Source organism: Galeopterus variegatus, unplaced genomic scaffold (assembly GCF_000696425.1).
Source record: "Galeopterus variegatus unplaced genomic scaffold, G_variegatus-3.0.2 Scaffold493, whole genome shotgun sequence".
Lineage (NCBI taxonomy): Eukaryota > Metazoa > Chordata > Mammalia > Dermoptera > Cynocephalidae > Galeopterus > Galeopterus variegatus.
Window position 1 is genome coordinate 494,966 of NW_007726604.1, and position 11,731 is coordinate 506,696.

Below are 11,731 nucleotides of genomic sequence, written 5' to 3' on the forward strand. Positions count from 1 at the left end.
AAACTTGTCAGCTCAGTCTCCCTCAAGACCAAGATACACAGTGACAACTTTTCAGTGTGGATCCTTCCTCTGAAGTCACAGGGCTGAAAGCTGAAGAAATGCTCTGGGCCTGAATTACAATCTTCAAAGCAGAAAGCAAGACTTGACATAAATGTACAAAGATGACAGGATTCCACCAGAAGAAGAATTTAATTCAATTAACCAAGAGATGCCAGTTAACAGTAAAAATTCTTTAAACTTTCTTAGCCATAGACTTCCTAATGCATAAAATGGGGAGCTTTGGTGGGATCTCTCAAGTCCTTTCCAGTTTCATTCTAGAGTCCAGTGGTTCTAAGTCGTTTGAAGATTGCTGTTGGAGAGGTGAACTGGCAATAGCAAGGGTCAGTCTTGTGACAAAAAACCCAATGACAAGCTAATCTGAGTGCAAGAAATGTCTACAGTTTAGGGGCACAGATTTTTGCAACAGGCTTGGAAACACTTTGAAATTAACACAGGCCGCCCTCAGTTGCTGTCTGGAAGTTGTTTCATTTCCACGGAAGGGAGGAGGTGTCTTCTTTTAGGTGATCACCTGAGATGCCATAGAAAAGCAGAGGAGCCAGGGAGGCTGTTTTGGAGCCCCATTTCTACTTTCACATGTGGCCGGTGCCATTCAGTCCCCGCTTGTGTTTGATGTGACATGTTTTTTCTGTCTGCACCTGGAGTGCTGGGATCCAGGGTCTTTCTGGCTCGACCTGTCCACAGTCAATGCCTGCCTTGTGGTGGTGGTGGTGGGGGGGGCGGGGGCAGCAGCAGGAGGGCCTCCAGGATCCTGACTGCTCTTTGTACAAACCTCAGTCAGCACTCCCATTCTGACCCCAGCTCACCCTGGCCCCTAGAGGGACCCATTCTGCTAACCCCCGTCTTTTCTGGGGTCCTGCAGCTGGAACGAGTTTGCTTCTTCATGCCGTAACTGTGGCAGGCATGCCCTGAAGCTTCGGCTTTCTCTGGTCTGCTAAGTTAGTTATATTTGACCATCTGCTTTCTATCTTTCAAGATTCCATCACCTTCTTTCAGCTGCAGAACCTCCTTTCTATTCTCTTTGATCCCTTGGGTTAATATCTTTTTTTTTTTTTTTTATTCCTTTAATGCCATTTTAGCAGACTTGTGGGAGAGAATCAAGATAAAGGCATGTGTTCAATCTGAGAAATGTCATCTCGAGTTTGGTCTTTGATGTTGTTACTGCTTTCCTGCCCTCTTCTCTCACCCATACACACCCACACTCTTCTTTAATGAATGCCTTTACAATTCAACCTTACTCATGTAGTTAAACACGAGTATATTTTGAACAATGTATGACATGTATGCCTTTTTAAATTTCACAATAATGGTATTGTAGGATAAATCTCATTTTGCCCCTCACTTGTCGCAGTCCCAGCTGTTTTTCAGCTTTCTCCACATTGCGACATTGTAGCTTAATTCTTTTGGTGCCTGCACAGAGTGTCACTGTACATCATTCTCTTAGGAGGGACAAATAGGTCACCTCCAACACTTTGCTACCACATATTACAATTTGATGAACATTTTAGCACATCTTCTCATTGACCGGAAAATTTCTTTTGGATATATACCTAGAAATAGAATGCTGGGACATAGGATTTACACATATTAAATTTATTAAATACTATCAGATCTCTTTCCAAAATGGCTATGGCAGTGAACATTTCTCAGAGCACTTAACATGTTAATTTTGCATTGTGATCTTCCCAAAGGAGGATATGATAAGCAGTATTTTTCAAACTTATATGACTTTGGAACTCTTTCCTTTAAAAGCATCTTGGGGCTTTAGCATCTCACAGAATACACTGGGAGATCACAATGTAGACTGAGCAGGTCTGAAATGGCCACACCCTCATTCATTAGTTTCTGTAAACCTTGCTTATTTCTAACCTAACAGGGTCATTCTAGATAACTTTCACTGCAGAGTGAATCTTTATTTGACGGCTAGTGCAATAACTTATTTCTCTGTTATCTGGGAAAAGACAAAATGTCCTTTTTAATACTTTGTTATTTATTTCTAGTAGGAATCAGAGTAGCCCTGGGTTTTTTCCCCCAGGACTGTCGGCAAGTGAGATTCGGTAGCCAAAACTGTGACCATTCCAGTAAAACAGAGGCATCTGTTCATGAACTGCTGATAAGAACACCAGGACTCACATTCATTTCTGACAAGCAAATAACACTATAGTGGTATAAAGAAATGGATTGATTTTGAAACTTTTTTTTTTCCCCTTTTTGTCTTTTTTTGTGATCAGCAACGGATCGCAACCCTCAGTGTCGCGCCCGTACCGGACCGGGACCGGCAACGGGATCGCAACCCTCGGTGTTGCGCCCGCACCTCGCTCAGCCAGTGAGCGGCCGGTCTGTATGTGGGATCCGATCCCTCGGCGGGAGCACCGCTGCGCTCCCAAGCGGCGCACTGTAGCAGTGCACCACCGGGCCAGCCCTGATTTTGAAACTTTTAAATAAGAAATAATAATTATGTGTCGAAGGTAAAATGGCTCTGAAAATGTAAAAAATGCTAATCCAAAGTGGGATATACCACTGGATATATAGTATATATAATGTACTATTCCAACCTTTAAATCATCTGGAACTGAAACGTAACCTCTGTGAGACAGAGCCTAATCTCCCCAGCGCACTAAGGCCCGGCCCAGCGTCCGGCACAGAGGAGACATAATAAGTGAGTTAAATTAAAAAAAAAAAAAGTTAAATAAATAAATTTTAAAATCAGATATTCTTACTTTAAAGCCCTTATAGTGGAATATTTTGGGTTAAATTTTTTTACAGATATATAGATAGCCTAAATATATCTCTGAGAAAATTTCCCCTAAGCTACCTAGGAGTCAGGGTATGTCAGGCTAGAAAACCTCATGTCTAGGATTAAGTAAATGTAATTGACATGGACTAGGATCTCTCTCCATTCCTCTTTCCTGGGAACTGGACATCCCTCCCACAGGTGTGGATTCTTGACAGTCACATTTCTGCCACGTGACCCTAGATCAAGCTGGATACAGGGCCCAAGTTGGATCAATCAGATTCCCTCCTCCGGAAATTCGATACTGAATTATGAAAACCTAGATAGTCTAGTCCAGTGGTTCTCAACTGAGATGATTTTTGCCCACTGGGGACATTGGCAATGTCTGGAGACATTCTGATTGTTACAACTCAGGGGGGTGGGGTGAGTGCTACAGGCATTGGTGGGTAGAGGCCAGAGCTGCTACTAAAGACCCTGCAATGCACAGGACAGCCCCCACACCAAAGAAAGATCTAGCCTAAAATGTCAGTTGGGTGAGTTTGAGAGACTTTGCTTTAGGTTTGAGCATTTGAACAAAGATGTAAACTAAGCTGAATGGTGCTACCAGCTGTCACTTACTCTCCACACTCAAGAGAAGCAGACAAAGTCAACCACAGAGAGAGAAAATAATTAAGACATTGTACAGAGAGCTTAGAGTTTTCTAATTCCTTATTCTACTTCTTTCCAGAGACCTGACTATATTTTTGCCCCTTTATCCTGATAAATTCTCTTTTATACTTAAGGTAGCCTGATGTGGTTTTTGTTTCTTGTAATCAAAATCACTTTAAGGGCTGGCCGGTTAGCTCAGTTGGTTAGAGCATGGTGTTATAATACCAAGGTCAAGGAGTTGGATCCCTGAACTGGCCAGACATCTTCCCCTTCCCCTGCAAAATATAAGAAATATTCGAGTGAATGATTGTTTTTTTTTTTTTTTTTTTGTCTTTTGTCTTTTTCCGTGTCCGGCAACGGATCGCAACCCTCAGTGTTGCCCCCATACCGGACTGGAGACTGGCAACGGGATTGCCACCCTTGGTGTTGCTCCCGCGCCTCGCTCAGCCAGTGAGCGGGAACCGGTCTGTATGTGGGATCTGAACCCTCGGGCGGGAGCGCCGCCGCGCTTCCCAAGCGGTGCACTTATTCAGTGTGCCACCGGGCCGGCCCTGACGAGTGAATGATTTTAAAATGACTGATGAAACTCCAGGCATGGATAGCGTAAAGGTCATTCTAGTATTTAGGATGGTACAAAGAAATCAAATGAAATAACCAGTTATTATTCTTTTCCATGATATTTTCCCCCAAATTCTCTACACTTGGATGCTAGAGAGTCAGCTGAAACTTTTCAAAGGGTAAAGGGATCTAGGACATGTCTGCACTGTTTATCAGTCTTTTGGGAATCAGTACACCTGGCTGACCTGTTCTGCCACTATGCATGAGCCCCACCCAATGCCACCAACTCCTAGTCATTATATATAAAACACCCCATTTCTGTTGTGCATATTGTTTTCTATTTCCATGTACAGTCATGCGTTGCTTAACGATGGGGATACATTCTGAGAAAAGCGTTGTTAGGTGATTTTGTCATCGTACGAATATCACAGAGTGTATTCACACAAGATTGTATAGCCTAGTACACACCTAGGCTATATGGTATACCACTGTCAGATATGCAGTCTTTTGTTGACTAAAACATTGTTACATGGCACATGACTGTATGAGGGGTCTTCAAAAAGTTCATGGAAAGACTATCTTTTAATTCTATTTTCCATGAATTTTTCAAAGTACCCTCCTATATCACCAGTTTGAATGATGATTTCATTCCCCTATATAAAGGGATTCAATAAAATTTGTGATCCGGGCCGGCCCAGTGGCGCACTGCTATAGTGCGCCGCTTGGGAAGCGCGGCGGCACTCCCGCTGAGGGTTTGGATCCCACATACAGACCGGCCGCTCACTGGCTGAGCGAGGTGCGGGGGCAACGCCGAGGGTTGCAATCCCGTTGCCGGTCCCGGTCCGGTATGGGGGCGACACTGAGGGTTGCGATCCTATTCACACAAGATTGTATAGCCTAGTACACACCTAGGCTATATGGTATACCACTGTCAGATATGCAGTCTTTTGTTGACTAAAACATTGTTACATGGCACATGACTGTATGAGGGGTCTTCAAAAAGTTCATGGAAAGACTATCTTTTAATTCTATTTTCCATGAATTTTTCAAAGTACCCTCCTATATCACCAGTTTGAATGATGATTTCATTCCCCTATATAAAGGGATTCAATAAAATTTGTGATCCGGGCCGGCCCAGTGGCGCACTGCTATAGTGCGCCGCTTGGGAAGCGCGGCGGCACTCCCGCTGAGGGTTTGGATCCCACATACAGACCGGCCGCTCACTGGCTGAGCGAGGTGCGGGGGCAACGCCGAGGGTTGCAATCCCGTTGCCGGTCCCGGTCCGGTGCGGGCGTGACACTGAGGGTTGCGATCCGTTGCCGGCCACGAAAAAAGACAAAAAGGAAAAAAAAAAAAAAATAAGATTTGTGATCCATGTGGCAAACTACTGGATTGGTCTTTGATACTCAGTTTCTTCCTGAAAACTTTCTGCATCTGTCTTAGGAATTTTGTGAACTCATCCTTTGTCTATTGGTATGGCTTCTTAATCACTTAGGAGAAATTGACTCCTTTGGATGATGGATCCTCCTTCTGTATAAATGCACATGTGCACTATATTTTGCATATAATTCTGAGGGTTCCAACACCATTTAGAGGCCATCATAATTATAGGAACCCCTGCATTAAATACTTATTTAGTGCCTACTCTGAATTGGATCGTAAGGAAAAAAAGACAAATAATGTATATACCCTGGGTTGAATGTCCCCCCAAAACTTAATTCCCACTGTAACTGTTGAGGGTGGAAGTCTTATTATGGTAATTGAAAGGTGGAGCCTTGAAAAGGTGATTAGATTGTAGGACCATGCTGTAGTGAATGGATTAATAATGGTGGTCAAGGGTGTGATTCTGAGGGCTTTAAAAGAAGAGCACAAGATGTTAGTCTCTCTCTCTCCTCCGCCATTTTCTGCCATGTGAGACCTGTGGGTCACTGCCACCACCACCAAGACCCTCACCAGATATGTTCCCTGCACTGTGGACTTCCCAGCCTCTGAAACTGTGAGCAATAAATTTAATTTTCTTATAGATTGCCCAGTTATAGGTATTTTGTTATAAGCAACAGAAATGGGCTAATACAGAAATATACTTCTCCCCTTGAGAGGTACACACACAATTACTCCCCAGGGTGATGTGTGCAAAGAGAAGGGCAATAAAGAGTACTATAAGAACCCAGAATAGAGGGATTTCAACCAGATTGGGGAATTAAGGAAAGATCCCTGGACAATGTGACATGTGCACTGAGACTTCAAGCAAGTAGCTGAGAGCAAGGCCAAGTAAGAGGTTAGGGAGAATGTTCCTGAGAGAAAAGAACGTCCACAAGGGAAAGGGCATGGCGAGTTCACGGAACACACTAATGTCTGGTGTGAAGGTACCCATCCTTTGTGTGGTGGCTCTCAGTTCCAATCCTGCTTTCCTCTGCATTGCCGGGGGCTGAAGGGGGTGACTCCCAGTTCCCAGATCCCACGTCACCTGGCTCCTGGCCAGGGTCTGCAATGGAATGCACTGGTAGCAGAGTGGAGGCAGGAGGCAGGGAGAAGCTGTGCTCCCTGCTTTGGTAGCATCTCCATTAGTGAGTGTGGATTCCTGGGTCCCAGCAGCAGCTGTGGCAGCAGTCATGTGAGTAGCTTCTGTGGCAGAGTGGCTCTGGCCACGGCAGTCATGGTGGTGGATGACTCTGAGCTCCATCCACCTCAGCAGCACCAGAATCATTGGGTAACCCCATTTTCCCTCTTGCTCCAGGCTGGAGTTTCAGGCAGTTACAAATCTCTGGGTAGCCTTATCTTTTCGCCCCTCCAGCCTTTTCAACAGTTTTGAAATCAGTTCCCTACATTACATTGCCTCTATTTAAAATACCTAGAGTGGGTTCTATCTTTGTGACTGGATGCTAATACAGCAGCTAAATCAAAAAAATATGATGAGGGGTGGAGGAGGGTTGTGGTGAGATTTGGTTGAATAGATAATTTATTTTATTTATTTTTTGTCCTTTTTGAGACCGGCCGCACTGCGCTCAGCCAGTGAGCGCTGTGAGCGCTGTGAGTGCACCGGTCATCCCTATATAGGATCCGAACCTGCAGCGGGAGCTCTCCTGTGCTCCCAGAGCCGCACTCTCCTGAGTGCACCACGGGTTCGGCCCTGAATAGGTAATTTAGAGTCTGATCGTTCAAGCTCATATTAGGAAACGACCAGGCATTTGCACTTCTTCCCAAGCACCATGGAGACTCATGAAAGATTTTAAAGACATATTCAGCTTGGTCACTTTTGATTTTTGTAAAGATCATGTGGGCTATAATACAGATAACTTAACTGAAGGCTAGGTGTCCAATTAGAAAGCTGTTGCAGTGATCTTGGGTAGAATTTGGTGGTCTATACTAAGGTAGTGGTAATGAGGTTGAACAGAAGGGACTGGAAGGATTTTTATGAGGTGGAATGGCCAAAGTTTTATGGGGTATTGTGGCAGGTTAAAGATGGCTACATGTTCATTGATAATTTTCCCATTGAGAGATCCGTTCTATAGCTCCTCCTTCTGAATTTGGGTGTGCTCTGTAACTGCACTGATGGATAGAACATGGCAGAAGTGATGTTGTGCCAGTTTCTGGGCCCAGACCTTAAGAGATGGGCAGCTTCCATGTCTTGTTTCTTGGAACATGTACTCTTGGAACACAACCACAATACTTGGAGAAGTGCAAGCCATGTGCAGAGGCCATATATACGTAACTGTTTGGTTGACAGTCCTAGCCAAGCTCCCAGCCTTCAGATGACTGCAGCCCCAGCCACTAACCAAAACTGCAGCTCAGACCCAAGCAATTCCCATCCAGCTGACTCATTAATCCACCCATCCACAAGAGATTTAATACATTGTTGTTTTAAGCCACTAAATTTTGGGGTGGTTTGTTATATAGCACACCAGTTTGTTATATAGAAAGCCAGAATAGATGTGGAAGGAGAGAAAGAAGGCAGAATCAAGGATAAGCTCTAGAATTCTAGTTTGGGCAGAGGGTGGAACCAGTTCCTGCTGAGATGGAGACAAGGAGTGGATGAGCAGTTTGTGGAGAGATGAGTGTGGGTAAATGATCTATTAAAAACTAGGAAATATATATTTTTGGAACTATATTAAAAATTTTTTCTAGATATCCTCTTATGTTTCTGTGCAGCATTAGCTATCTAGGTTTTAAACAGATTTGTATTTTAAAGATCCCTATCTCTAAGACACCCTTTAAAATATTAATTTTAATCTTTTCATAGAAGAAAAGCTGTACTTCTCAAAATATCGAGAGGAACTGGTACCCATTTCATCGCATTTAGTCCTTGATTAGGGCTCAGCTTCCAGGTCTCCTATTTGTCAATTACCACATCTACTCCTCATCTACCAGGTGCTCAGCACTGTTCTAGGTGTTAGGGGCATAACTGTGGACAAGATAGATGATATCCCTGCCCTCATGGAGTTTACATCCTAACTGGCAGGCAAAAAACAAGGGAAGAAAATAATTAGGAATTTGATGAGAGCAGTGAAAGAAATATGCAGGGTTCTGATGGAGAATAATTCCTGAGGGAACCGACTGTAGATGAGTGGTCAGGGAAGACGTTTCGAGCTGAAATATAAGGAAGTGGAAAGAGCTAGCTGTGTGAAGAGTTACAGGGGGGAAGTGATGGTTGGTAGCTACAGAACCAGCAAGAGTGTAAAGGCCCTTGGGTGGTTACAAGCTTGACCATATTCTAGGAACTGAGACTAGTGTGTTTGCAGTTTAATGATCAAGGAGCACTATAAGATAAAGTTAGAGATATGCTGAGGCTGGCTTAAACAACACACGTTAGGCCATTTTAAGGGATTTGCATTTTATTCTTTTTTTTGGCAGCAAATTGGTTCAGGGATCCAATCCTTCGAACCCTTGAGCCCTTCAACCTTGGTGTTGTCAGCACCACACTCTAACCGAGTGAACTAACTGGCCAGCCCTCACATTTTATTTTAAATGCAAAAGATAAGCAGAAGCATAAACATGATCTGATTCTCATTTTAAGAAGATAATGGACAGAACAGATAAGAGGGGTTAAGAAGAGAGGTGAGCAAACCTGCTGAGAAAATGTTGCAGTGACCCAGGAGAAAGATAGCCTGGAAAAAGGTTCACTCTAATTTTCTTTTCTTAGGCTCAATCTCTTCCTTTGTAAAGAGCAAATGTAGGCTTAGTAGAAACAGAGCAGTGAGCAATTATTCCTAAGTACCCAAGTACAAGCAAGACTCCCATTGACTCCTGCTTTGTGTAAAGATTTGAAATATTTTCAAGGTTGATGGTGTTTCCACTCCTTTCCACCAATCAACCTACTTCCTCTAAACCTAAGGTTTCACTCTAGCAGGAACTGCTATCTGCGACCTGCGATCCACTGAACCAATTAGTGGTTTTCAAGCTGCCTCACCATAAACACAGTATTTGTTGACTACAAAGTTCTTTGGCAAATGGAATAGGTGGGGGTGGAAGATCCATGAAGAGTTTCAGAATTTTGGATGGACTCAGCCTGTTTGAAGATTAGTTCAGGTTTTTCGTTTTGTTCTATTTTGTTTTTCTTCAGGGCCATAGGACCTGTACTGCCAAAAAAAATAAGCTTCAGTGTTAAGGGATTCGCATTAGCCTCAATTTCAGTTCCTCTATCTCAATGCCTTTAAGTTTCTCAGTAACTATCTGAATATTGATGAGATATCCTCCCCTTAAAACATGGTAACATATTGGGGCTGGCCAGTTAGCCTAGTTGGTTAGAGTGCAGTGTTATAACACCAAGGTCGAGGATTCGGATCCCCATACCTGCCAGCCACCAAAAAAAGAAACAAAAAAGACATGCTAACGTAAGTCAGCTGATATTGCTTAAAAGCCTCTTCAACATTCAGATACCGACGGCCTTACGTGAAAATGGCTTTTATTTATTTATTTATTTTTTTCTGACTGGTAAGGGGATCGCAACCCTCCGCACAGTGTTGTCTGCACCACGCTCAGCCAGTGAGCGCACCAGCCATCCCTATGTAGGATCCGAACCCGCGGCCTCGGCGCTACCAGCGCGGCATTCTCCCAAGTGAGCCACGGGGCCGACCCGAAAATGGCTCTTTATTGTTATTTCTAGTTTTTAAAAATGGGTATTTCATCTCGGTTCAAAAATAAGTAACATGACTCCCAATTACTTGAAAATAGAGCAACGGCAGGACCTTAAGACATCATTTGCTTCACCAACGTAAGTCAGTTAGACCCAGTGTCCTATCATCAGTTTAGTAGTTTGGTAATCTTTGTACTTGATTTTTGTCTTATAAAAATTAATTTGGTCACGAATGTATACAAATCTAATCGAGGCTGTATGTAAATTTAAAGCGCTTTCTTCTCCCTCCTCCCCCCAAAAAGGCCACTGTCCAATAAAACATACTTTCTTAAACTATTCATGGGGTGAAGAAACATTGTCAACAATCGTTACATTCTTTCCTCAACCCGAATGACTTAAATATGAGGGAAGTTGCCTGCCAAGATCCACTTGGAGTAGCATTTATCCAGCTATATTTGAGTAAATCTTGAAGTTCATACCAAATCTTTGTTGCCTTCTGAGCATGCAGTTCTAGGACAAGCTGAAAGCACCGGTTTTCCAACTGTCAGAGCCTTTAGGACAATCACTTGTCTAGAAGGCCTCCACAGCCCCTGCTTACACCTGTCTCCTCACCAAAGCTGGAGACCCCAACGAGAACCCTCGAAAAACGTGTGTGGGGGGCGGGTGGGAGGCAAACAGGGAACAGTTCCTTCTATGCTCGTGGACTAAACCTTCTCACATACGTCATCTGTCATTCTTACAGCTGGTTTAGGTTTCAGCCTTCAGTACAGATCTGCTTCCAAACCAAGTTCTTCCTTTCTATCTATGCTGAGGGTTACTTTTTAACAAGGGGCTGTTCTTTTCCCCTTCCAAATTTCCTAAGGCGCTCAGGAGACAACACACCAGGCAAGGATGACACAGGGCGGGAAACAAGACAAACGTAATTTCCCAACTCTTCGCGGCGCTGCAGCGCAGCCCTAGGTCTGCGGGAGGGACCGAAGCTCCAACCCCCGAGAGCGGCCCGGCCCGCGTGCCTCGCCCAGGTGGCGCCGCTCGCCCCGGACACCGCGTGCCCGGCTAAAAGTCCAAGGGCGACGGTCGGGCTCGGGGACTTTGGACCGAGGAGCTTCCGCCCAAGCGGCGGCGGGAGTCCTGGATGTGAAGGGCGAGCCGCAGCCTCCGAGCTCGACCCGCTCGCACCCACCCCGACCACGGTGGCAGAGGACGGGTGGGGACCCGGAAGCCAAGATGGTGCCGCCCCTCCCTCCTCTCGCGAGAGGCGGGAGAGGAAGAAGACCTGGACGTAGCCAATGAGAGGGCGGGAAGCGCGTGACTGGCAGCCCTGGCGGCGCCCCTGCGGCCCCGCCCCGGCTGCGGAGGCTCTTTCGCTGACCGCCACTCCCTCCCCGCCCCGCCTGCCCTTCCCGCCCCGCTCTTCTCTTCCCGTCTGAGGTGGTAGTTGGTCTCTCCTCCTCGTCAGCTCCATTTTACTTCTCCTCCGGTCTTCCCCTTTCCCCAGCGCCTCCCGCCTCCTGAGGGTGGCCGCACAGCCCCTGCGCTTTCTCCTTTCTTGGGTGCTGCGTCCTCGCCCTGCCCCGCCATGAATGAGGAGTACGACGTGATCGTGCTGGGCACCGGCCTGACGGTGAGCTGCGAGCGGCCGCCCGCCGGGTCGTCCCCCC

The 11,731-nt window shown here is 45.4% G+C and overlaps 1 protein-coding gene across 1 annotated transcript in view; it reads left to right on the forward strand.

Moving 5' to 3' along the window:
- The first annotated feature begins 11,362 nt into the window (after positions 1 to 11,362).
- GDI2 (GDP dissociation inhibitor 2) overlaps positions 11,363 to 11,731 on the forward strand; it is a 44,688-nt gene continuing 44,319 nt past the window's right edge. Inside the window, exon 1 of the mRNA XM_008569419.1 lies at positions 11,363 to 11,694. Within this exon, the coding sequence (XP_008567641.1) occupies positions 11,650 to 11,694 (45 nt within the window). The 5' untranslated portion in view covers positions 11,363 to 11,649. The remainder of the gene's footprint in view (positions 11,695 to 11,731) is intronic.